We start from the raw sequence: 24,474 nt of genomic DNA, 5'->3' as shown, positions 1-24,474 counted from the left end.
TTAAATGGCTAAGGTCCACAATTAGATTAACTACTCAAGAGCAAAGTAATTTATTTCAAACCTTATAAGATGATAAGGATATAAGTAGTAAAAGAAATTAGTCAGCTGAGGCTGAGCAAGAATTGATCCTGATAGAATAGAAATTATAGGATGAACCTGTGGATCACCTGGACCCAAAGCTTGATTATATTTTAGTTATTTCACCATCTACTTATTCTTTTGCAGGAATTTTTATTCAGAGAAAAGATAATATCTTAGAATGGATATTTTTATCACACAAACAGAATAAAAAAATAAAGACCTGTATAGAAAAATGAAAAGAAAAATGAGACTTCTTCATTTAGCAGAAATAGACCAAACAGAAACTGTGGTTCCCTTTACTAATGCTGAAATGGCCTTGTTATGGGCAGAAAATGAACATTGGTACAAAGAACTTGCAATAATTTTTTGGGAGAAATTAGCAACAAATATCCCAAAAATTTATAAAAAGAACTAATTATATTCTACCTGATATAGTAAAAGGGACACCAATTTCTGCAGATCCTACATTATATACTGATGCAAATAAATGAGGAAAAGGCAGGCTATAAGCCAGGAAAAATAAGTAAAGTTGCAAAAATCCCTTATAATTCAGTTTAAAATCAGAGCTGAATGCCATTCTTATGGTATTATTAGAATTTCCTGAATCTCTTAATATAGTTACTGACTCTCAATATGCAGAAAGAGCTCTTTTACATATTGAAATGCTGAATTTATTACAAATGATTCAGAATTAACTTATCTATTTATTCAACTCTAAGTAATCAGAAATAGAAATCATCCATTGTATATAACAAATTTCAGAACCCATATATGTCTACCAGTCCCTCTAATACAAGGTAATGATGAAATTGATAAGCTATTAATAGGGAATGTGCTAGAAGCCTCAGAATTTCATAAAAACCCCATGTTAACATCAAATGTATAAAGAAGATTTTTGTCTTACTTGGCAACAAAACAAGGAAATTTCCTACTTGTTTTTTGTATAACCAAACACAATTACCTTCAGGAAGTAACCCAATAGGTACAGAAAGATATGAAATTTGGCAAAAGATTGAGTTTCATTTTGCAGAGTTAGTAAAATTAAAGTATGTGTACCATACCATAGATGCCTATTCAAGATTTCAATCGGCAACAGCTTTAATTTCTGAAAAGGCTGATTCTGTAATTACATATTTATTAGAAATTTTGGCTATTATGGAGATAACTGTACAAATTATGCTTGCTGACAGTGCTCCAGCAAAAGTCTCTAGTGAAGGAAATGTTTTTTTTTTTATTTTATAAATTAAAGCATATTATAGGTATACCACCCAACTCTATAGAACAAACAGTTACAGAAAAAGGTGAACTCTAAAAGATATGCTTAATAAACAGAAAGGGATAATTAAGACACCCAGAAATAGATTGCACGATGCTTTATTAACTTAAAATGTTTTAAGTGATAACAAGAAAGTAACAAGAGTTTTGGGGAGAGATTGGATAATAGAAAAAAAACTTCTGAAATGAATCATCCTGTATATTTTAAACATTGACCTCAAAATGGAAACCAAGATATGTGTTATGTGGGGAAGATGTTTTGCCTTTGTTTGCAAAGTAGAAGAAAAGCTGTGAAAACAATCAAGAGTGATAAAGATTAGATTTGAACAGGAGAGACCTCATGATATCCATTATTAGGGTAGCCTCTGTTTCATTATTGGTCAGGGTTGTACATGCATAGAAAAACATAGAGAAGGTAATAGTTTATCAGACAGCTTGGTCATTCAATTGAAACTAACTTATTTTTTATTTATTTATTTATTTATTTATTTATTTATTTATTTATTTATTTTACAACACCATTCAGTTCCACATAATAGCCACAGATTCCCATGCTCTCCCCGCCCCCCTCCCCTCCCCCCAGCCCACCCCCCATTCCCACCTCCTCCAGATCAAGGTCTCCCCCGAGGACCGGGATCGACCTGATAGACTCAGTCCAGGCAGGTCCAGTCCCCCCCTCCCAGACCGCCACGCTTGAAACTAACTTATAAAGACTAACAAATGCCTTTCATTTGATCAGGCATGAAAAAATAATCATAAAAAATTATGTTTTCAAATGATAATTTACCAAAGGCACACTACTAACCTTACTGCCATGAAATAACAAATGGGTTTTCTTAAACCATGTGTCTTAATTCCATGTTAGAATATTACACTGTAGATTGCCACATGGCCCATGCCATCTTGGACATCGTCTCTTGAGTTTTCTTCTTTAACAAAAAGCATATTTTTGTTGTTTGCTATTAAAAACACAGTTAAGAAATTTAAAATATTTTAAGTAAATTCAAAGGGTTACTACAGTTCAAACTTGTTGTCTAAATCTCTAAGGTTGGAGTGATTTAGAGCTAAGATAAGATATTTGAGCAGGGTATGATAGACCACGACTTTAATGCCATCAGAGACAGGTAGACCTCTATAAATTAGTTGTTTTCTAAATTCTAGAGTTACAGTGAACAAGACGGTGGTGAGGCATGCCTTTAATCCCACTACCCAGGGACAAAACTCAGATACAGCTCCTAATTGGTATGTTTGCACACTAGAGAAATCACACACCACATTTACAGATTATTATAAAAACCTTCTTACAGGGTTACTAGAAAGGCAACAAACTTCCACTGAGGACAGGAACAAATAACAACTTTTGTGACTGCTGTAAGCTCTTAGTGCATGCAACCTTGACCAATATTGAACCACATGATACCCTAATTATGGATATCATAATTATTGGTGAATAGCCAACTATGGACATTGCATAAAGCCAAAAGGAATCTACCAACATTTGCCTGTGGGTTTCAATTGCAAATGCTTTCCATATATGGATAACAAAAATATTCTCTCTTTGAGATAAGACATGGAGGACCTTATACTCAGCCATTGCCAACCACCCAATGGTTATTGAGTGCCCTTACAATGATGGATTGGATCTGTTCTTAGACAGAATCCTTCACAGGCTTAGCCACAGAAGGAAAGATATTACAGTGGAACACGAACCTCTCTGAATTCTTTTGTCACCAAGATGTGATAGCAAAGGGGGCTGTGCCTCCCAGCACCAAACATTGAGGAAATAGCTCAGTTGCCTATAATCCCCATCCCTAAATCACTCATCCCTCCCCCAAAAGAGACACTTATTGGACTGTGGAGACCAATAAAATGGTCACATTTGGCTAGTGCATGTTTTACTGATGATTCATCAACCACTAATAGAACCAAAACTTATGGAAAGTGGCAGCCTATAGACCAGAGGATGGAATGGAAAGTACTGAGAAAGGAACCACAAAATCAGCAAAACACACTGAACTAAGAGCAGCACTTTTGGCTATAAGACAAACAAATAGGAAAGCAAAAGGAAAAATCTCTATTTTCTCCAATTCATGGCATGTGCAATGGTATAGGTATATGGTCATCAAAATGGAAAACTTTTTTCTGGCAGAAAAATGACAAAGATATCTGGTCATGGGAAGCATGAATGGAAATGTCACATTCTAGCAAAATTTAGCAAAGACATCAAATTTTATGTAGCTCATATAAGCAACACACACAAAGTATTGGTGAAATTATTAAGGTCACTCCACGTAGTTAAAAGGGAGTTTTATTTTGTGGGTAACTTACAAGTGAAGGGATAGTTTACAGGGGTCTGGGAAAGGTGTGGCGCAGTCCAGTGTTGTTCTCTGGAGAACTTTGCTTGGTTTACCTTCAGCGTCCAGGGTCCAGGAACCAAGAGAGCCAGCGAATCCGAATCTCGGGTCTTCAGGGTCCTCTCTTGGCCCTGCTTTGTAGGTGTGACAGTTACCTAAGCCTCAGTGGGGGTTGGAACTTCTAGATCAAAGCTGGAATGGCTACCCAATGCACATAGTGTCTGAAAATAATGAAATAGTAGATAAAGTAGCCTCACGTTTAATTAGGACTAGAATATTAAAATTTTCCAGGGAACAAATTCAAAATAAATCAAGAAGAGTGATAGACTAAACACTGGAAAAAGTTGAAATTTTACCCTAACACTAAAAAATAAGGGAAAATGGATAACCAAATTAAACCAGGACAATCCTATGAGAATTACTATTATAAGGAATCAATAGGCAGGCAGTTGCTCACACCTTTAATCCCAACAACAAGGGAGGCAGAGACAGGCTCAAAAGAATTACACTGATTTAAATTTTAAATCTACTTGCAAAAGGCAAGCTGCAATTCAAAGTGAATTCCTTTTTGATCTAAAAATAAATACGCTTAAACCTTGAAATCATATATATAAAGAGAAAGGCGAATATAGGTACATTTGTCCATACATATTTAAGCTATTTTTAGTTTTAAAATTTTCAGAAGAACTTTTTAATTGAAAGATAATACTTTTTTTCTGTTGCCAAAATCATTTGCCCTAGGAAAAATATAACCTGTCTGCTGTGGGATAATGCTTTTGTACACTGGTTTAATAAACACTGATTGGCCAGGAGCCAGATAGGAAGTGTAGGTGGGATAGGCAGTCAAGGAGAATTCTGGGAAGAGGAAGGCTGTCAGGAGATGCCTGCCAGCTGCCTAAGGAGCAACATGTAATGGGACGTAAGTAAAGCCATGGAAAATGTGATGATACATAGATTAATAGTTATAGGCTAATTTAAGATCTAAGAGCTAGCTAGCAAAAGCCTTGAGCCATGGCCATGCAGTTATAATTAATGTAAGCCTCTGTGTGTTTACTTGGGGCACTCAAGTGGGAGAGATTTGTCCTGACTTCCAGCAGGCCAGGACACAGGAAATCTTGTGACTACACCTGTCAAAGAAAGGAATTCCCCAGATTTAGGGGAAAAGAACCAGAGACCACTGCACAAGTGAAACATCTAAAGAAAGAGAACAGATTACCAAGGGAACATATTCCAAGAAAAAGAATATGTTGCTTAAGTAGTATCAACCACCTCCAGCTGATCAACCTGGAATCCCAACTTGGAGTCCCAGATTAGCACTTGCACCCACACTACCATCTTGTCCTAGTGGTTGCCCCTTCCTGCTGGACAACCACTTGATGTTGAGTACTGTGTTCTACCTAATCAGGATTGCCACTAAACTGGCAAACACCACCAAACAATCAGCTTTGGACTACACACTACTCAGGACATTTAAATTTCTGAATTGATATGAGACTGTCATGAATGTTTTACAGTACTTTGAACTCAGAAATACTCAATCCTAAAACTGCCAAATACAACCAAGGTGAACATTGTGGAAAGCTCGACAGGAATAGCTTCATTATTGTAAATAGTTTTACTTTGTTTGAGTTAAAACTTTTCCTTTTTTATTTAGACAAAAAGGGGGAAATGTTGTGGCATATTTGATCACACTGTGAACTCTGAGGTTGTTTTATTAACTGGGAAAAGATGTTTCTAGTTGTGGTGTGGCTCAGACATGACACACACCTTTAATCCAAGAGCTTTTTTGCTTATTGCAAACAGGATTAAATAAAAATGACACTATATAGGACAAGAGGTAGAAAAAGCAACCAGTTGACAGAAAATAACCATAGAGAGTAAGAGGGAGTCAGAAGGACAGATAAAGAGACACACGGAAAGCAGAAGGGAGGGATATTGAATTGGAGAGGTGTTGTTTTAGACAGCATAGGAGGTAGGAGAAAATACTTTTGGGGGGGACATCAGTAGAGGAGGAAGGTCAGCTGCTTTCTTTGCCTCTCTGAGCTAGCAGGTTTTCACCACAGCATCCGGCTCCCAAGTCTTACTAGCAAAGTGGAACAATTGAGATTTTGTTGAAAATAACAACACACAGATCTAGCTAATTTTATGAAGTGAATATTACCAAATTTACAATGAAAACTTGTCCCAACACAGCAATATGTTGGGTGGGTGAGGTCCATAGGCAGACACTCTCCTTTGCTTTCCAGATCTGAATGTTCTATGCTGAGGCATCTATGATACGATCCCTACTTTTCCTTGCTCCAACTCCTGCTGTGGAACTCCTGAAGTCTGAGTACCTTAATCCTGTCCCCCAGCCCATGACTTCTAGTGTATTGCTGTAGAATCACTGCCCCGGCTCAGCCCTGACCTATTCCTTTGGGTCATGACTTCTGCAGCCCTAAAATTGTAGCCTGTGTGAGCCTGCCCCTGGTCAGCTCTGGTCTGTTCCATGAGACCATGACTATTTGCTAAACCAAGTTGATGTACTAATGGAGTATAGACTATTGCTTTGGGTCAGCTTTCTTTACCTGACTCTTATTTCAAATGAACTATACCTGAATCTTTGACTTTGACAATCAGACTAAAACAAATGAATAAATACTGTTCATTAGTGTTTCTAGGTTGGGTGAAGTTGAGTTGGAGAAGCATAAGGAAGTTGCCTTGATTCCTGGGCCCAGTTATTACCACCTAAGATCATTGCCATTCTCCTTTCAAATGTTTGAGAAAATGGGCAGAAATAGTGTCTAAAATCTGGGTGGCAGAAATGCATTTTAAATAGAAGCATTTTAAATAGAAAGTGTCTATCTTGAGAGTCTTTGAAGCTGACTTTTCTCATGGTTGAAAAGTCATATTCCCCTAAATAGTTTTTCTCTAAAAATATATATAACCCCATAAATTATATAGCAATATAGTTTTGATGAATAACTTTTCATCATATACTTCAGTCGTAAGCAATGCTCACTTTTATGAACCTTATTTGCTTTCAAATTACAATCTTCCAGTTATTGACTACTACAAAAAAGAGACATGCCCAAAACCAAAGTATTTTCTCTCAAACTCAAGTTGTGTAAAGGTTTTGATCTTTAATTAAGTCCCAGATATTCATAAATGCAAACATATAAACAATGTAATAAAAGTATGAACGATACATTGAGGTTTCAGACTGCACAAATTTATTGGATTAAAATTTCAGTTTTCAAATAGGTTTGAATGAACACCAAATAGTAGAGTATCAATAGCACAAAATTTGAGGCATAATATGGAATGACACATTAATTTAAGATTCTGACAGAAGTTGAGGATGAAAGAATTGTTAGTACAAAGACAAAAGGGTAATCGTAGAAGATGAGTATAATACATTGCATACAGGACAGAGAGATTTGATTTTGATATTGTAAGGATACAGAGACTTAACAGTTGAATTTCTAGAAGGCAGTGCCACAGAATGATCTATAACAAGAAGGTTGGAATGTAGTAGAAGCCAAGTATGCTGGGTAGCAGAATCTGTACCCATAACCTAGGGAAGGGAAGCCAGAGACTCCACAATTCAGAGTTCTGAAGCCACTGGTTCCACAACCCACTGAATAGCAGCTTCTAGATCCATAGCCCAGGGAACGGCAGCTCCTGGACCCAAAGCCCAGACACCCAGCATATGTTCCCTGGCAGGGACTGCAAGGTGTGGAGCTCCTGGGGTAGTAGCAGGGCTTCTGGCAGGGGCTGGACACCACACAGGACCTCTGGCAGCTGATGGGCTCAATGCAGGTCTCCTGGCAGCTGGTGTTCAGAGAGGATCCCAGCTGGCAGGTGCTGGGAGAGCAGCTGGTAGTGGTGTAGACCAGGTTGCTGGGATAGGAAGAACTACAGGAGAAACGTGAGGAGGGCAGGCAGTGCCTGAGAGAGTGGGAGGAGAAGTTTCCAGAGCAGCAGTTGTAGGTCATGTTGAGAGGAGATGTGAGTTCAGCTGGATGTACCTGGGAGGATTCTGAGTTTGAATGTCATGCTGTGGAGAGCTGGGTTTATATACTCTCAGCAACAGGTGTGGTACCCAACAGTCTCATCCTTGATGCATCTGTGTGCTTCCTGGTTTACAAATGTGCAATTGCATGTGAATAGTTTTCTAAACAGTGTATTTATGGGTGTTGCAATTTTCTTATAGTTAAGACAATGAGCTATTGCTATGTCATAGATGCTATGACTGTTTTACACTGATGCTTATTCATTGCATCCAGAAAAATCCCTCCTTTTCCTCCTGGCCTGATTTTTATGTGTTTGTCAGAATGTTCCGAAGAACACACTTTTCTTCCACAGTTAGTGATGAGAGAGATTTGCCCTTCTTTTTGCTAATGAATTGGAAGCATCACTTTGGTTCCCTTTGAAACCTACTGAAGATAACCTCAGCTTTCACCACCATTTATCATTCTTCAATACTCTTCTTTGTGGGTGTGTAGCATTTCCCATGTACTTCGCCTCCACTGGCTATGGCAGAGAATGAGCAAAGTAAATTGAATGAGATTGAACCTAAATGGAGAGAGAAAGAGAGAGAGAGAGAGAGAGAGAGAGAGAGAGAGAGAGAGAGAGAGAGAGAGAGAGAGAGAGAGAGAGAGAAGTGCTTGAAGCTGTGGTTAGAGCAAAGACAACACAGAGGCAGAGTCACAAGTACAGGGCATTTTGACTCGTGAATAGAGTCAAAGAAATGACAGAAGTAAACCATTTCATATCCTGTGTGTCTGACATGTGGCCTGAGGTGATACAGGGTTCTCATCTGAGTTTGTGCCAGCATGGACTCGTCCGTGTTAACAATTTAAAGCACATGAAGTTCCATTGACTACTGTCCTCCACGCTGTGCGTTCTGTAGAAACCTTGGGTTGTATGACGTGAACCCATGCTGTGAGTCTGGGGAAAAATAAAGGATTCCAAGGAGATTATTATGGCAACTAAACAGTGTATTTAAACACAGGGTGCAGATCGCATACCCTAAGCAAACACCAAGAGGCTGTGTGGCTCTTGGGGAGTTTTCTTTTTGTTGAGCTCTGTCTTAGGGGAGATTCTGGAGAAAAAAAGTTCAGGAAGTCTCAACACATCTAATCTTATACAGCTTTGAAAATAAAAATGATTTTTGGTAAATAGCAAAGAATTCTGATACGTATTTAGTCTTCAACATTTCAAACAGGGTTGAGAAAGAAGAGTATTTCAACTGTTTGCTTATTTGTAAAACCTCAGAGTTTTATTTTGGAAGCTGCGTGCAGACCACATCTAAATATTATCTACTAAGCCCATCTCTGTTGTTCTCATGCATACTGAAGTATACTTCTAAGAGGAAAAATAATGTAGAAAGACTGGTTTGAAAAATGATTGATTAGCCGGGCGGTGGTGGCGCACGCCTTTAATCCCAGCACTCAGGAGGCAGAGCCAGGCGGATATCTGTGAGTTCGAGGCCAGCCTGGGCTACCAAGTGAGTTCCAGGAAAGGCGCAAAGCTACACAGAGAAACCCTGTCTCGAAAAACCAAAAAAAAAAAAAACCAAAATGATTGATTAATATTAGCAGATGAAAGGACATGTTGATGCTCAATTTCATGCATATTTTTTGTTTTAAATCATATCTATTCACAGGAATGCAATGTCTTTTATACCTAAACATGAAAATTGACCTAAAGTACCACCACATATTCAAATTATAAATTAAAAGCCAATGAAACCAAGACTTATTAATAATGACAGGACAGACAGGGGTGAAAGTGGTGTTCACAAGCTATGGAAGACCTTGGTCCCCAAAGTTACTTGGGATACACACTTTTTCACACTTACTAATTTCCATGTTAATTGTTAGAATGGTGCTATTTGACTGGAAAAATATATTTATCACAATCACAAATGAACTTCCTCATAGGATTTTCAATCTGTTATCAAGATATATGGCCTTGATTATCACTTGGACAACAGTCGTAAGCCTTTGGAAAGCTTTATTAGGATTCTAGACCAGACTGTGAAATCTATTGTTGGAATTATGCTTTTGAAAAACTTGCTGTGTCTAATAGGAAGTTGATTTTAGCTTACCCTAAGTGATATTTTTTTTTTCCACTATGGTGTGTTATTTGCTATGGCTTAAAACTGTTTCATTTCTTCTTTAGGCTTAGGTATAAAAAAACACTATTGGTATGGGTGAGAATGATTTAAAACAATTGCATTGCTATGCATAAAACTGATGCATCAACACATTCTTTCATCCACTAAAATTAAGTGATAATTTTAAAAGCATCCTTATTTCATTTTTACTCTTAGAAGTGTACATTGTTATATGAGGAGAGGGCCAAAATGGCTTAAGCAGACATTATTTAGAGATAGGCTAGATACAAGCTCCAAAATGAAACTCTCATTCTCTTCTTTTGCTTTATTAATTAATTTATTTATTATTCAAATGTTTCATATATTTTGATCTTCTTTCTTGTCCTCCAAATACTAGCAAGTCCTCCCTATTCATCCAACTTCATGTTTTTTCCCTCTCAAAATGAAAATATAAACAAAAAAAAATATAAAGTACATATGCAAGTGAAAAAAATTCTTTATCAGTTCCAGAAAACATGGCCAGGAAAAGGCATCAACCTGAATTCTCTGATATTTAACAGTAGATTTTGTTTTTAAGTAATATGAGGATGATTTGATGTATTCAGGTTTTGCCCATTGTATTTCTTCTCCAGAATCCTCCCCTTTGAAGGGACTCAGGACCAAGTGAAAAAGTTAGAGACCTATGTAGTAAAGTGGTGGCAACTGGCCTCAATTCTGTCACTTGTGATCATAAAAACTTTAATCATTTTTCCCCTTCTGTATTCCTGGGTTCAATCTCATTTGATTTTTCCTGGCTTATATCGTTTCCTTGATATTGAGCTTAATCATATAGAAAATGTTAGGGATTCCTATAGAATATTGGAAAATGAGAAGAATGGGGACAAGTAAGGTCCATCTTCAGTATATTCCATAGGAAATGCAAAGTAATGATTCCAATTCATTAACAAGTAGAACAGCAAATTACTATCATGTCACACACCATGAAGAAAAGTATTTTCCTCATAACATCCTATGATGTTGTGACAAAACACATAAAAGTTACATTAAGAGGAAAAGGAGCAATTTCTTTGCAGGACATGATAAAATACTCATTACTATAAAACAGTCATGGCATGTCTGGCACAACAGCAGCTCATCATCTTTTCCTTTAATAAAACGACAACACCCATAAACACGATGTGCAGAAAGCTATGCAAATGCAGCTACAATTACAGAGATTACTGTTCCACATCTGTAAACCAGGAAGCACACAGATGCATCAAGGATGAGACTGTTGGGTACCACACCTGTTGCTGAGAGTATATAAACCCAGATCTCCACAGCATGACATTCAAACTCAGAATCCTTCCAGGTACATCCAGCTGAACTCACATCTCCTCTCAACATGACCTACAACTGCTGCTCTGGAAACTTCTCCTCCCGCTCCCTCGGGCACTGCCTGCCCTCTTCACGTTCCTCCTGTGGCTCTTCCTACCCCAGCAACCTGGTCTACACCACTACCAGCTGCTCTCCCAGCACCTGCCAGCTGGGATCCTCTCTGAACACCAGCTGTCAGGAGACCTGCATTGAGCCCATCAGCTGCCAGAGGTCCTGTGTGGTGTCCAGCCCCTGCCAGACAGCCTGCTACTATCCCAGGAGCTCCACACCTTGCAGTCCCTGCCAGGGAACATATGCTGGGTGTCTGGGCTTTGGGTCCAGGAGCTGCCGTTCCCTGGGCTATGGATCTAGAAGCTGCTATTCAGTGGGTTGTGGAACCAGTGGCTTCAGATCTCTGAATTGTGGAGTCTCTGGCTTCCCTTCCCTGGGTTATGGGTACAGACTCTGCTACCCAACATACTTGGCTTCTACTACATTTCATCCTTACTGTTACACATCAACCTGTGGGTCTGGGCTTGTTGGATTCAACTGTTAAATCTTTGTAGTCTTACAATATCAAAATCAATATCTCTGTGTCCTATAGCCTTGTTGTCATTCTTCCTTCTTACCACTGTCTTTTCAATGATCCCTCAACTACTTCTTTCATCCTCAACTTCTGACCGATTTTCAGAATAAGGATAACTCAAAAGTATGCCTTACTGTCTATCCTCTCAAATTTATATTTGGTTTTCCTCCAAGAGTATCTAATATTGAAATTTTAATTAAATAAATTTGATTTGTGCAATCTTACATCTCTATTTATTATTACATTATTATTATTATTTGATTTATAGTGTTCAATTAAGTATTTGGAAGTCTTAAATAATAACCAGCAGGGTTATTTGTCTGGATTTGTTGTACTCATTTTGTATACGGGAATGTGTTTTTGGGAGAAATCAGTTCTGGGAAGACATTCATTGACATCTGCAAACAGGGTTCAAACTGCAATGGCTTGAGATTGAAGGACATGAATTCTTACTGATCCAGTAACTTAAGGTCATTAACCTAATAAATAGAAATGCAAGTGCCAAGAATATTATATTGTATAATCCAGATAGTAAAATTTATACAAAAGGAAAAACTTATTTTGCTCTAGAATTTGAATGTAGATTTTTTTTAGACAAAAGATAACCCAAGTTTTAAGCAGCTATCAGGACAGTTTCTTGTACTGTGTCAATGCTGGTATCCCTGCTTCTCAAGTTTGGGGTGCCCCTGCTTCTCAAGTTTGGGGTATTATTCCTGTACCTTGTCTTTAAATAGGTGTATGAAAAACCCACTGAGCTGTGTTCAGGAGGAGCTGGGGCCATCTGATGCTTCTTCCAGCCTCAACTTCAATCAACAGAAGAGGAGTTTCTCTATGAAATTTTGAGTTTATAGTCAGTGTCACCCTGAGCCTCAAAGCAAACATGAAGCTGCACATCTTGGCAATTTATTTAAAATAATGCCTGAGAAAAAAAGGCAATACAGGTATCACGGGAATTTTTTTTAAAGTGTGTATTTTGGTGTTTTTCTAAGGGAAAATTGAAATGCAATATCCCAGGGACTCCCAGAGGACATTTTGAAAAATACATATGTCCACAGAAAGGAAGCAGTTAGGTTTGAATTAAAAAATCCACCATCAAGAATAAGGTATATAATTTACTGGGTTACGTCTGTATATGAGTGTTTGCCTGTGTGAATGCATGTGCTCTACCTGAGTGTCTGCTGCCTGCAGAAACAGAAGAGTCTATTAGATAGCCTGAAACTTGAAGTATGGATAGCTGTGAGCTGCCATGTGGGATCTGGAAGTGGAACCTGGATCCTCTACAAAAGCAGCATGTACTCTTAGCCACTGAACCATCACCCCAGGTCACATTGAACAATTTTTTTTAAGTGTTTTCTAGTCATTTGTGTTTTTGTTATAAGATTTTAAAAATATACATATTTTATTTTATTTTATTTTTATTTATTCTTCTCTCCACAATGCATCTCAACCTCAGCTTCTCCTAAACTCCACTTCTCCCAGTTCCCTCTCCTACTCCTCTCTCTCCCATATCTACTGCTCCTGTTTCTCTTCAGAAAAGAGCAGGCCTCCCAGATATCAACAGAACATGGCACAACAAGCCAAAATAAGACTAGGCACAAACACCCATATCAAGGCTGGATGAGGCCACTCTGGGTGAGGAAAAGGATTGCAAGAGCAGGTAAAAGAATCGAGGCATTCCCACTCCCACTCTTAGGAGTCCCACAAGAACCACAAGCTAAACAACCAAACTATGCATGTAGATGGCCTAGCGCAGACCCATGCAGGCTCCATGATTGCTACTGCAGTCTCTGTGAGCCCTATAGTCTCTGTTTAGTTGATCCTGTGGGCTGTTCTCCTGGTGTCTTCAACTCCTCTGGCTTCTACAATTCTTCCTCCCCCTCTTCCAAAGGAATGCTGCCTAATGTTTGGGTGGGAGTCTTCACATCTGCTTCTGTCTGCTGCCAGAGAAAGTCTCACTGATGGCAATTGGGCTAAGTACAGATTGATGAGTACAGCAGAATATCATTAGGAATTATTTCATTGCTATTTTTTTTTTGTCAGTTGTTTTGGTTATACACTAGATCTCTGAGCTATCCAGCTTCCAGTTCCTGGCCATCCAGGCAGTGTGGGACATGAGTTGCCTCTCCTGGCATGGGCCTCAAGTTAGACCAGTCATTGGTTGGCCATTTGTACAAGCTCTGAGCCATCATTGCCCCCAGCACATCTTGCAGGCAGGACAGGTGTGAGTGAAAGGTTTTGTGGCTGGCTTGGTGTCCCACTTCCACCACTGTGAGCCTTGCCTGGTTACAGAAGATGGCCTGTTCAGATCCACAGCCTCCTTTACTAAGAGTCCTCCCTAGTGTCATCATCATAGGTTCATAGGTTCCAGGATGTTTCCACTGTACTAGGTTTCCACATTGCTCCTAAAGGCCCCCCTATTCCAGTCATCTCTCCCTGTACTCTCTCCATTTTATTTTTAATTAAAATATAATTACATTATTTTTTCCTTTTCTGCTTTTAACCACTTCCATGTTCCAATCCCCTAGCTCCTACTCAAAGCCATGACCTTTTTAAAAATTTAATACTGTTACCTATGTGTATAAATGTATAAATATATAAATACAACCTGTTTAGTCTTTTAGTGTTGCTTGTAGATATACAATTTCAGGACTCACTACTTGATATTAGATTGCCAATTAGGGATCTTAAGACTGGGGAAGAACTATTCTGCCTGTCTCAGCCTTTCTTGTTTGCCTGTATTTCTTTGTCTGGGGCAGGGTCCTATAAGACTTCCCCCTTTCAAAATACATGTCTATTAGTATTACTTTTTCAGATTACATTTATGCAACATTATTGTTGAGGTATCCTAGGTATAACTTCCCTGCAATTTCAGGAATCTCAGACAGGGTCTAAGAGAAGATTCCTATCCCTCTGTCTATTTCAATCTTTTTAGGCCCTCTTCTGTATCCCCCAAGCCTTAGTAGCAAGAGTTGTGTTGGAGATGTATCCATTGAGTCTGGGAACCTGAAAATCAGTTATCCTCTATGTTTTTGACTTATTACCGTTTTCTGTAATGGTTTCTGTCTGTTACCATGAAAAGCTTCTTTCAGGAGGCTTGAGAGCTTATAGTTACTTGCCACGCCGGTCATCGTTGTAGTTTATAGGTGTCATAGCTGAGTATGCCTATTGAATTTCTCCCTCCCTTAGTCACTTACATAGTGTCTCCTGGTACTCTGAAGGCCAATAATCACAGAACAGGCTTTCAGGCAAGATCCATCTTAACTTATCTAAGTCCTGGGCCCAAAGTCTATCATGTCTTCAGAAATAGGAAATTTAACTCCTGGGAAGAAACCAAGGACAAAGACAATAGCCACATTGTTCTGGGAGTTTCTTGAAATCCCCTGAACAATAACTGACAAAAGGGTTTCTCATTTCTTATGCCTAGTACTGAGTTTATGTGATATACAAATATATATCATACACATAGGTATATTATATTTAATTTGTACATAGAGATAGTTATATGTAATACATTGAGATATATTAAATGTAATTTCAGGTAAATTAAAAAATATGATTACTTGTAGCTTTTTCAAAAATCCTTAGCATTTCTTTTCCCTTGCTCTCCTTTGCCTGCTGTATTGACCTCTCTTATTTCCACATCTCAGTTTTAATTGGTTGTTTTATTGATGTTAATTTTTGTAAGTTATTTGTGTTGTGTAGAACATAATCAAATATCAGATGGATAGCTCACATTGATTTTATCCCAATTAGTGGATTGTTCCTTCACTAAACCAAAATTGTCCTTTGTTAAATAAAAGCTTTTGAATTTTATGATCTCATATTTGTCCACTGTTAGACTGATAACTTATACTATGGAAGTCTTATCCAAAAAAGCATAGGCCTGTGCCTATGAATTGAAATGTATACCCACATTATCCTGTAGAAGTTTCAGAGTATGTTGTTGGTTGATTTTTACTCTTTGCTCTTTTACTATTTTGGCTCTTTACTCTTTGGGGGGCCTGCCACACACGTACCAGACAAATTACATACAGGGAGGCTTATTATTTCTTATGAATGCCTGGCCTTGGTTTGAGTTGATGCTGGCCAGCTTTTCTTAATTTAAATTATCCTGTCTACCTTTTTCCTCTGGGCTTTTATCTTTCTCTATTTTTTTATATCTTTTCTTTCTTTCTTATTACATGTTTGGTTGTGTAACTGGTGGCTGGACCCTAGCAGCCTCCTCTCTTTGTTCTCTTGCTCTTTCTTCTTTTCCTCACAGATTTCTCCTTCTATTTGTTCCCACTGCCCACCAGCCCCACCTATCCTTTCTCCTGCCTCTTCATTAGACCATCAGCTCTTTATTAGACCATCAGGTGTTTTAGACAGGCACAGTCACACAGCTTCATAGAGTTAAACAAATGCAACATAAAAGAATGCAACACATCTTTGCATCATTAAACAAATGTTCCACAGCATAAACAAATGTAACACATCTTAAAATAATATTCTACAACAAGAGTATCAGGTCTTATGATGATGTCCTGAATCCATTGGGAGTTAAGTGTAAGATGGGATATGAGGAAGTGTCTAGTTTCTTTTTATCTGCATGTTTAGAACCAGGATTCCAAGGACCATTTGTAGAAGATGTTGCTTTTGCTTCAATGTTATGTTTTTGCTACCTTGGTAAAACCTTAGGTAGCTGTTCTTATAGTGATGAACTTGTATCCTCTATTTTGTCTCATTGATCTTGTATCTATTTTGTGTAAGAAACATATTGTCTTAATATTAAGGCTCCATATGATAAAAGTTGAGATTAACTAATGCAAAATCTCCTGTATTATAGTTTTCACTCAAGAGTTCTTTGACTGGCCTCAGTAGTACCACCACCTGTGTGAGTTTTGAGTCTGCTATTGTATGCTCTCCAAGATTCAGCACCCAGTTGGTATGCCCTCTGCTCCATTGACTTCTGGGTTACCCTCCAGACCTTGATGACATACTTTGATTCGTTTCTGTTCTGATCTCAATTCTTCTGACTCCAGCAGCTGTTATGAGACTCCTGAAGTCTGAGTCTCTTCCCCTTGAGTCCACACTTCTGCTCTGTGATTTAGAACTCATGGTCTGCTTTCTAGCACTCTGTGTCATCTCTGGCCACTACTTAGGATCTATGATTTTACTATTCAAGATCTTCAGCATGTGTGCTCATTCCTCTAATCAGTTCTGACCCCATGCCTGGAACCATGAGTTTCTCTTGCCCAAGCTGGTAAACTTATATGCACCACTGTATGGATTGGTCTCTCCCTCTACTAGTTATTATTTCAAATGAACCACACCTTCATCTTTGACTGCAGCTTGACTTTTCCACTCCATTTAAGACAGAAGAATACAAGCCACTGGGAAAAGCTACATAAATTCTAACCTGATTGAAGCTGAGCCTCCAAGGAGCTTTAAGAGGTCATCACGCCTCTTGAACCAAGTTTTTCCACCTGAGATTGGTGTGCTTCTCCTTACACATTGGGACATGAGGCTCAGGGATGGTGGCCACATCATGACAGGTGAGGACATTAGCACTTGTGCAATGTTGTGTCTTTATTGAGAATGTTTCCATTCTTAGTTTTTTGTTGGCTTAGAAATTCCATTCAAATGCTAAATTTAAATAAATGTCCCTATATTTATACATAACCTAATAAACTATATACCTTATTCTTGATGGTGGAATTTTTAATCCAGTCTTAATTATTCCATTTCCCTGGATCAGCAAAAATTCATGTTTTTCATTCTCAGGCATTGTCACTGTTTTTGAGCCTAATTTGCAATAGAAATGGCAATCTTCCTATTATTAACTACTCCTTCAAAAAGGAGCATGCCCAATAACAAATAATTTGTTACTTTGTTCCCAAAATCCAATTAAAGAAATATATTCATCTTTATTAAGTCTTATAAATATGTAAATTCAGAAACTAAAAGCCATGTAATAATAATAGGGACAATATAGTGAGTTGCCAGATCACACCAATTTATTGGATTAAATATTTCATTTTCAAATGCTCATGCTCTTGGATGAACACCAAATAACACATGTATATTTAAGGAGTACAGTCGGTAAGGCATAATATGGGGTTACACATTAATCAAACTTGAGGATGAAAGACGTCATTAAAGACAGGATGAAAAGATAAAGGTAGAACAAGAAAACAAAAGCTACAGGAGCAAAATGACTTTGATAAGCTAAGAGTATCGAAACCCTCCAGTTGATTCCGTAGAAGCCAATACCAAAGAGTGGTCTCTGTCAAGAAGATTGGCAGATACTGTGAGCCACGTAGGCTGGCTAGCAGAATTCAGATCCATAATTAAGGGAAAGGAAGGTAGAGACTCTGTACTTTAGAGACCTGAAGCCACTTGATATGCTGAAGGGCAGCTTCTAGATCCATAGGCCCACAAGTCGCAGCTGCTGAACCACAAATCCAGAGATCAGCATAGGTTGAATGGCAAGGACTGCTAAGAAAGCAGCTCCTGGGGTAGTAGCAGGGTATCTGGCCGTAGCTGGACCCCACATAGGACCTCTGGCAGCTGGTGGGCTCAATACAGGTCTCCTGACAGCCCCTGTGCAGAAATGATTCCAGCTGGTAGGTGCTGGGAGAGCAGCCAGCAGCACTGTAGGCCAAGTGGCTGGGGCAACAGCAGCCACCTGAGGAACCTGAGGAGGGCAGGCAGTGCTTATGGGAGGAGGAGAAGTTCCCACAGCAACAGTTACAGGCCATGTTGAGATTTGAACTCAATTGGGTTTAATTGAAAGTGTTTTGATTTTTTAATGCCACCCTGTGGATAGGGGCATTTATATACTCTCAGAAATGGGTGTGGTGCATAACCTTTTCATTCTTTCCATATTTGTCTGTTTCCTGTTTTACACATGTGGAACTCACCAATCCCTGTAATTGTAGTTGCATTTGAATAGTTTTCTGCGTAGTATATTTATGTGTGTTGTAACTTTCTTGATATAGAAAAAGTCACGAGCTACTCTTATGTCAGAGACGGCATGACAATTTTTACACTAACACTTATTTCATCATGTCCAGGAAAATGTTCCTTTTCCCCTTGACATTGTTACTGGTGTTTTACTATAATATTATGAGGATCTCACCTGTCTTACGTGATACAGAATGAGAACTATGTCCTTAGTTCTTTACTGAAGTTGAGAAGTTTTACTCTGTGTTTCCTAAGAAATCTACTAAAGACTATACTATATTTCTCACTTTCCACTAATGTTTCTGGGTGGATTAAGGAACATAACATGCTGTTTTGCCTGCAATAGCAAAGGCACAAACTAATCCAAGGAAAACTGAACACTTTGTACCTAGGTAGAGAGAGAAGGAGAGGCCACTGATAGAGTTATCTGTGTCTCCTCATAATAAATATCAAATCTTGTTTATACTGTTTTGAGAATAAGACCAATTGTTGACAGAAACCAGAGAGTTGAGATGGATATTTTTTCTTGATCATGTCAAGTGGATTTGACAATAAAATTAGTTCAGTTGTGTAATATTTTGTAAAACCTAGGTATTTAATTTGAGAGAGTGTGCATAGCCTGTATCTCAGTGTCTACTAAGCCCATCCTTAGTCCTCCCTGCACATAGCAGGGTGCACTCTAAAAGAGTAATAACATATGAAAAGGCTGATTTAAAGATGACCACTCACTGCTATCAAATGAAAAGATGTGTTGATATACAGACTTGGTGGGTAACTTTTCATTTGTTTTAATCATATATTCTAATGTCTAAACAATATTTTACATCTATTTCTATAGGGAAAAACACAAAAAGCACTAGCCTGTAATTATTCTAATTATAAATTTAAAGTCAATGAAACAAGTCTTCAAAAATAAAGATGCCACAAAAAGGGATGAAGGCAGTGATTGCCAAGCTATACTTCCATCATGGTTTACATATGAATATTTTCATATTTATTGATTTCTACTCTGAATGGTAGAATAATTCAAATTGTTTGATACTTATTCCTGCATTTTTAATTTATATTTGTCAGACCCAAATACTGACAGTTAGGCAAAAGCCAGCATTCCTCAGAAAGCTGGTTCCCCTCTACCAAAGGAGTCATTTTCTCCTTGCTGGCAGAAGGGACAAATGGCCATCTGTGATGATTATTAGCATACCAAAGTACATGCGGGCATCCAAACTCATTCACTATCACAGGAACCTGTTATACATTTCAGAGTCCTTGCTGGTATCCTGGCTCTTCTCACCTGCCCCTCCTGTGAAGTTTTCTAATTCAGGGACTTCCTCTGCCCAGCTTCACATTCCCTTATAACCCTGTGATATCAGCTCTGTGCTCTCTGGGCCCTCCTCTCTTTTGGCCCTCTCTCATGGTCATTTCTTTCTCCTCCTCTCTCACTCTTTCTGCCTCTCTTTCCTCTCATGGCCAAGTCCAATGTTCAGGCTACTATTTCTCTGTGTGCTCTGGACTTTTCCAAATGTTCTGGATGTTCTCTCTCACATATATTTACAATAGAAACTTTCACCTCAACCATACTTGGAGTTGTCATGATCTCACTTTATACAATATTATTTACTACACCATCCTTTGTCAAGATTGTGAGTTTTATTATCAGCTTGACAAGAACATTAAAGCTTTATAAAGCTTTATTTGGATTGCCTCACTCAGATGAAGAAATCAAATTACCAGAATTAATTATGTATTTGAAACATTTTACAAGTCTTGCAAGGAAATAGTAATATTCCACCTTCAGTGATAGTTTCTTCTGTGATTGGCAAGGAATGACACATGCTAGTTTTCAAATCTTATTTTTTGGGGGTGTAAGTGTAAGCTCTGAGTCGACACATCTTTTTGTCCGCTGAGACTAAGTGTGCATCTTCTAAAGATGGCTTATTTTATTGTACCTCTGATAAACTGTACGTTGTTATACACAGAATGGACTATAGGTATTACAGGTATTAAGTAGAAAAAGGTGCCACAGAAGCTGTGTTAATTACAGAAGAAATAAGTGTAAATAAGTACATACACAAGTGAAATGATTCCTTCATCAACTCTATTTAACATTCCCAAGGGGCAAAAAATCTGAATTCTCTGTTATCACCAAAACAGATTCTATTTTAAACATTATAAGAATAATTTGACATATTCAGACTTTTTTCATGTTTATTTTTCATCTCCAAAAGCTTCTATAGGAGATGGATCAGGAGGAAGAGCAAAGCTCCCCATTATATGTATATGCGGAAGGTTTACTTCAAGTTACTCACCAAAACTCTGTGTTAAGGCTGGTCATCAGACTCTGATAGGAATCCCTATATATTCTCTGGGCTCAGTTACTGACTGCAGAAGCCCATGCAAAATTATATCTCTGAACACTGTATCAGGGAGGTCCACAGTTAGTGAAACTCTTGTGTCTCACAGTGGTAGAAATGATCCCTCTCTGCTTTCCTAGATGAGAACCCATGTAACCTCAGGCCACAAATGTCAGACACACAGGATCTAGGATCTAAGGTGTCTTTTGTTTTTTCATACTCTGGTACAATAAATCCTGACCACAGTGTTCTCTCCCTCCACTTTTCCCAGCCCCCCCTAACTCCCATCTTCCCCTGATCCACTGCTCCTATTTCCCTTCAGAAAAGAGCAGGCCTCCCAGTTATATGAACCAAACATGGCATAACAAGATGCAATAAGACTAGGCACAAACCATCATATCAAGGCTGGACAAAGGCAACCCAGTAAGAGGAAAAAGGTCCCAAGAGCAGACAAAAGAATCAGAACATATATGTAGAGGTGCCACTGTTAGGAGTTCCACTAAAACCCCAAGCTAAACAACAATAACATATATGTAGAGGTCCTATTGCAGACTGTTACATGCTCCCTGATTGAAGCTTCAGTATCTGTGAGCCTCTGTGAGCCCTGGCTAGTTGATTCTGTGGGCTACGTTTTTCTGGTTTCCTTGATCCCTCTGGATCTCCTCTTCTCTGAGGTTCCGCAAGCTCTGCCTAATTTTGACTCAGGGTCTCTGCATCTGTTTCTATCAGCTACTGGAAGAAGCCTGATGACAATTGGGCTAGGCACTAATCTATGAGTATAGCAGAATATCATTAGGAATCATTTCATTGACTTTTTATTTTTTTCAGTCATGTTTGATTCTACCCTAGATGTCTGAACCATCTAAACTTTCAGTTCCTGGCCATCCAGACAGTGTCAGGAATGCTGTGTTTCATGGATTAGGCCTGAAGTTAGACCAGTTATTGGTGGACCGCACCTAGAATCTCTGATCCAAATACTATCCTGAATGAACCCTATCTCATTCTAGCTCAAACTTATTCAGTTTTCTTGGCTTATATTGTTTATTTGCTATTGGAGGTGAACTATGTGCCAATACTGCATGTCCCCCATACATAATTAAAGAAAAGTGAGAAAGATAGAGACGGGTATGGTCACTCTTCAGTACATTTCATACAAAACCCAAAGAAATGCTTCAGATCTCTTAAGAAGAAGAAAGGAAGATTATTTTCATTTTCTACCATTATTCTCATTTTCTACCATAAAAGGCAAGAATATCCCTTATAAATGCACTCATATATATATATATATATATATATATATATATGATTTCCCTGGATATAATGTGATAAGCTTTGCTGTAAAACAGTCATGACATTTCTGACATGGGAGTAGCTCGTTGCCTTTTTGGGTATTAAGGAAATTACAACACCTCTAAATATACAGTACAGGAAACTATTCAGGTGCAATTGCAATTACAGAACGGTTCCAGCATTCTTCATTAATAAAAGGGAGGGCAAAAGAATGAGCAAGGCTGAGCCTATTTGGTACTACACCTCTTGTCGATAGTACTTAAGCCTATCTCTCCACATTGTGACAAAAAAAAAAAAATCTTCAGAATCTTCTCAGTTACATCCAGCTGAACTCCTCTCAACATGGCCTACAGCTGCTGCTCTGGAAACTTCTCCTCCTGCTCCCTTAGGAGCTGCTTGCCCTCCTCAGGGTCCTCCTGTGGTTCTCCCTACCCCAGCAACCTGGTCTACACCACTACCAGTGCTCTCCCAGCACCTGCCAGCTGGGATCCTCTCTGAACACCAGCTGTCAGGAAACCTGCATTGAGCCCACCAGCTGCCAGAGGTCCTGTGTGGTGTCCAGCCCCTGCCAGACAGCCCTGCTACTACCCTAGGAGCTCCACACCTTGCAGTCCCTGCCAGGGGACATATGCTGGGTCTCTGGACTTTTGGTCCAGCAGCTGCTGTTGCCTGGGCTATGGATCTGGAAGCTGCTACTCAGTGGGCTGTGGATGCAGTGGCTTCAGATCTCTAACTTATAGACTCTATGACTTCCCTTTCCTGAATGATGGGTCCAGAATCTGCTACCCAACCTACTTAGCTGCTAGTTCCTGTCAACCTTGTTGTTGACAGATATTTGGGCTTGACTTGTATGGATTCAGCTGTTAATTTCTATATCCTGACAATCTCAGTGTCAATGTCTCTCTGCTTACAACTATTGTTTTCCTGCTTACCCCACTGGAACTCTTCATCCTTCCAGTGACAGATCTTTACATCTTCAGCTTCTTCTGGATTCTTATATTTTTGTTAACTGCAAGTTATGTCTTGCTCTCTGTTCTAAGCATATATACATGTCCTGTTTCCTTTTCTTCTAAGAGCATTTAAAAATAAAAAAAATAGTCTAATAAATGTGTGCATTCTGACACCTCCATATATTGTCTACTTTATTATTTTCATATTTCTTGTTTTTAAGAGACTTAATTAAAGATCAAAATGGTTATCCAGATGTATTTGAGAACATATAATTATGCTTTTGTCACATTAGTTATTGGTGGTAATCAATTCTAGGAAGATTGCCATATGCATCTGAAGAGTGGGTTAATCAACAGTCAGAGCTGCTTGATATTGAAGCAAAAGAATTTTCGCTGAACCAGAGAGTCAAAGCAGTTAGGATGTGACTAAAATATAAACATCAGGAATAAGATGTTATATAATTTATAAGGTAAGGCCTCTACATATACAAAATTATCTAAGATTAGTATTTGAGTATGCATGTTCCACCAAGAGAGAACTGAGTCTTGAACAGCTTTAAAGCCCAACCCTTACTGGCTCACATGCATGCTGACTTCCCTGCCTCCCTAGTCTGAGTGTTATCCATGTCTCATCTCCAATGTACTTAAGAAGTAGGAAACAACTTTGTGTTATTATTCTTAGTCTGAGTCTTAAAGCACAGTAGAACTCAAGGGCTCAGCCATACTTTATTTGACAAGTGTTTTAGAAATCTATCAGTGTAGAAGATGCACAAAAGAAGATCAAAGAGGAGAATTATGGTTAAAAAAGATGGGGAGCACATTTTGAAGTAGCATTTATAAGGTACAATTGATATTCTAAATTCAAGGGCTTTCAAAACATTAAGGTCACTCATGGAATCCTGGACCTTTGGGTCTTACCCACAAGAAAAAGCTTCATCTTTAGTGACTTATACTGTGTGTTGTCGTACATTCCCATAATCTTATGAGGGAAGAATAATGGAGGAAATTATTGTCTATTGGTCTAATTTAACTTTGAGATATCCAGCTACTTAGCAAAAGAAATTTTATATATATATACATATATATGTATATATATATAATATTATACATCTCTCTATAAAATGCATATTATATAATTATATATCACATATTTATATATAAATATGATGTGATATAATTATAT

At 38.4% G+C, this 24,474-nt stretch overlaps 2 protein-coding genes and 1 pseudogene across 2 annotated transcripts; 2 read left to right on the top strand and 1 right to left on the bottom strand.

Moving 5' to 3' along the window:
- Positions 1 to 6,921: 6,921 nt before the first annotated feature.
- LOC114698380 (keratin-associated protein 13-1-like) lies at positions 6,922 to 7,687 on the bottom strand. The gene has a single exon (XM_028877036.2). The coding sequence runs from the start codon at positions 7,685 to 7,687 to the stop codon at positions 7,175 to 7,177; it is 513 nt and encodes a 170-aa protein (XP_028732869.1). The 3' UTR covers positions 6,922 to 7,174.
- Positions 7,688 to 11,159: 3,472 nt separating this feature from the next.
- LOC114698379 (keratin-associated protein 13-1-like) lies at positions 11,160 to 11,922 on the top strand. The gene has a single exon (XM_028877035.2). It carries the CDS (start codon positions 11,198 to 11,200, stop codon positions 11,723 to 11,725), a length of 528 nt encoding a protein of 175 aa, XP_028732868.1. The 5' UTR covers positions 11,160 to 11,197; the 3' UTR covers positions 11,726 to 11,922.
- Positions 11,923 to 22,683: 10,761 nt separating this feature from the next.
- On the top strand, positions 22,684 to 23,169 carry LOC114698412 (annotated as a pseudogene).
- Positions 23,170 to 24,474: the final 1,305 nt, after the last annotated feature.

Source organism: Peromyscus leucopus, chromosome 12 (genome assembly GCF_004664715.2).
Source record: "Peromyscus leucopus breed LL Stock chromosome 12, UCI_PerLeu_2.1, whole genome shotgun sequence".
NCBI lineage: Eukaryota > Metazoa > Chordata > Mammalia > Rodentia > Cricetidae > Peromyscus > Peromyscus leucopus.
Note: the sequence above shows the minus strand (reverse complement) of the source record. Positions and strands in the feature narration are given on the sequence as shown.

Bases quoted from the DNA above. Each gene is read 5' to 3' on its own strand.
- LOC114698380 (XM_028877036.2), bottom strand. From the start codon at position 7,687: ATGACCTACAACTGCTGCTCTGGAAACTTCTCCTCCCACTCTCTCAGG.
- LOC114698379 (XM_028877035.2), top strand. From the start codon at position 11,198: ATGACCTACAACTGCTGCTCTGGAAACTTCTCCTCCCGCTCCCTCGGG.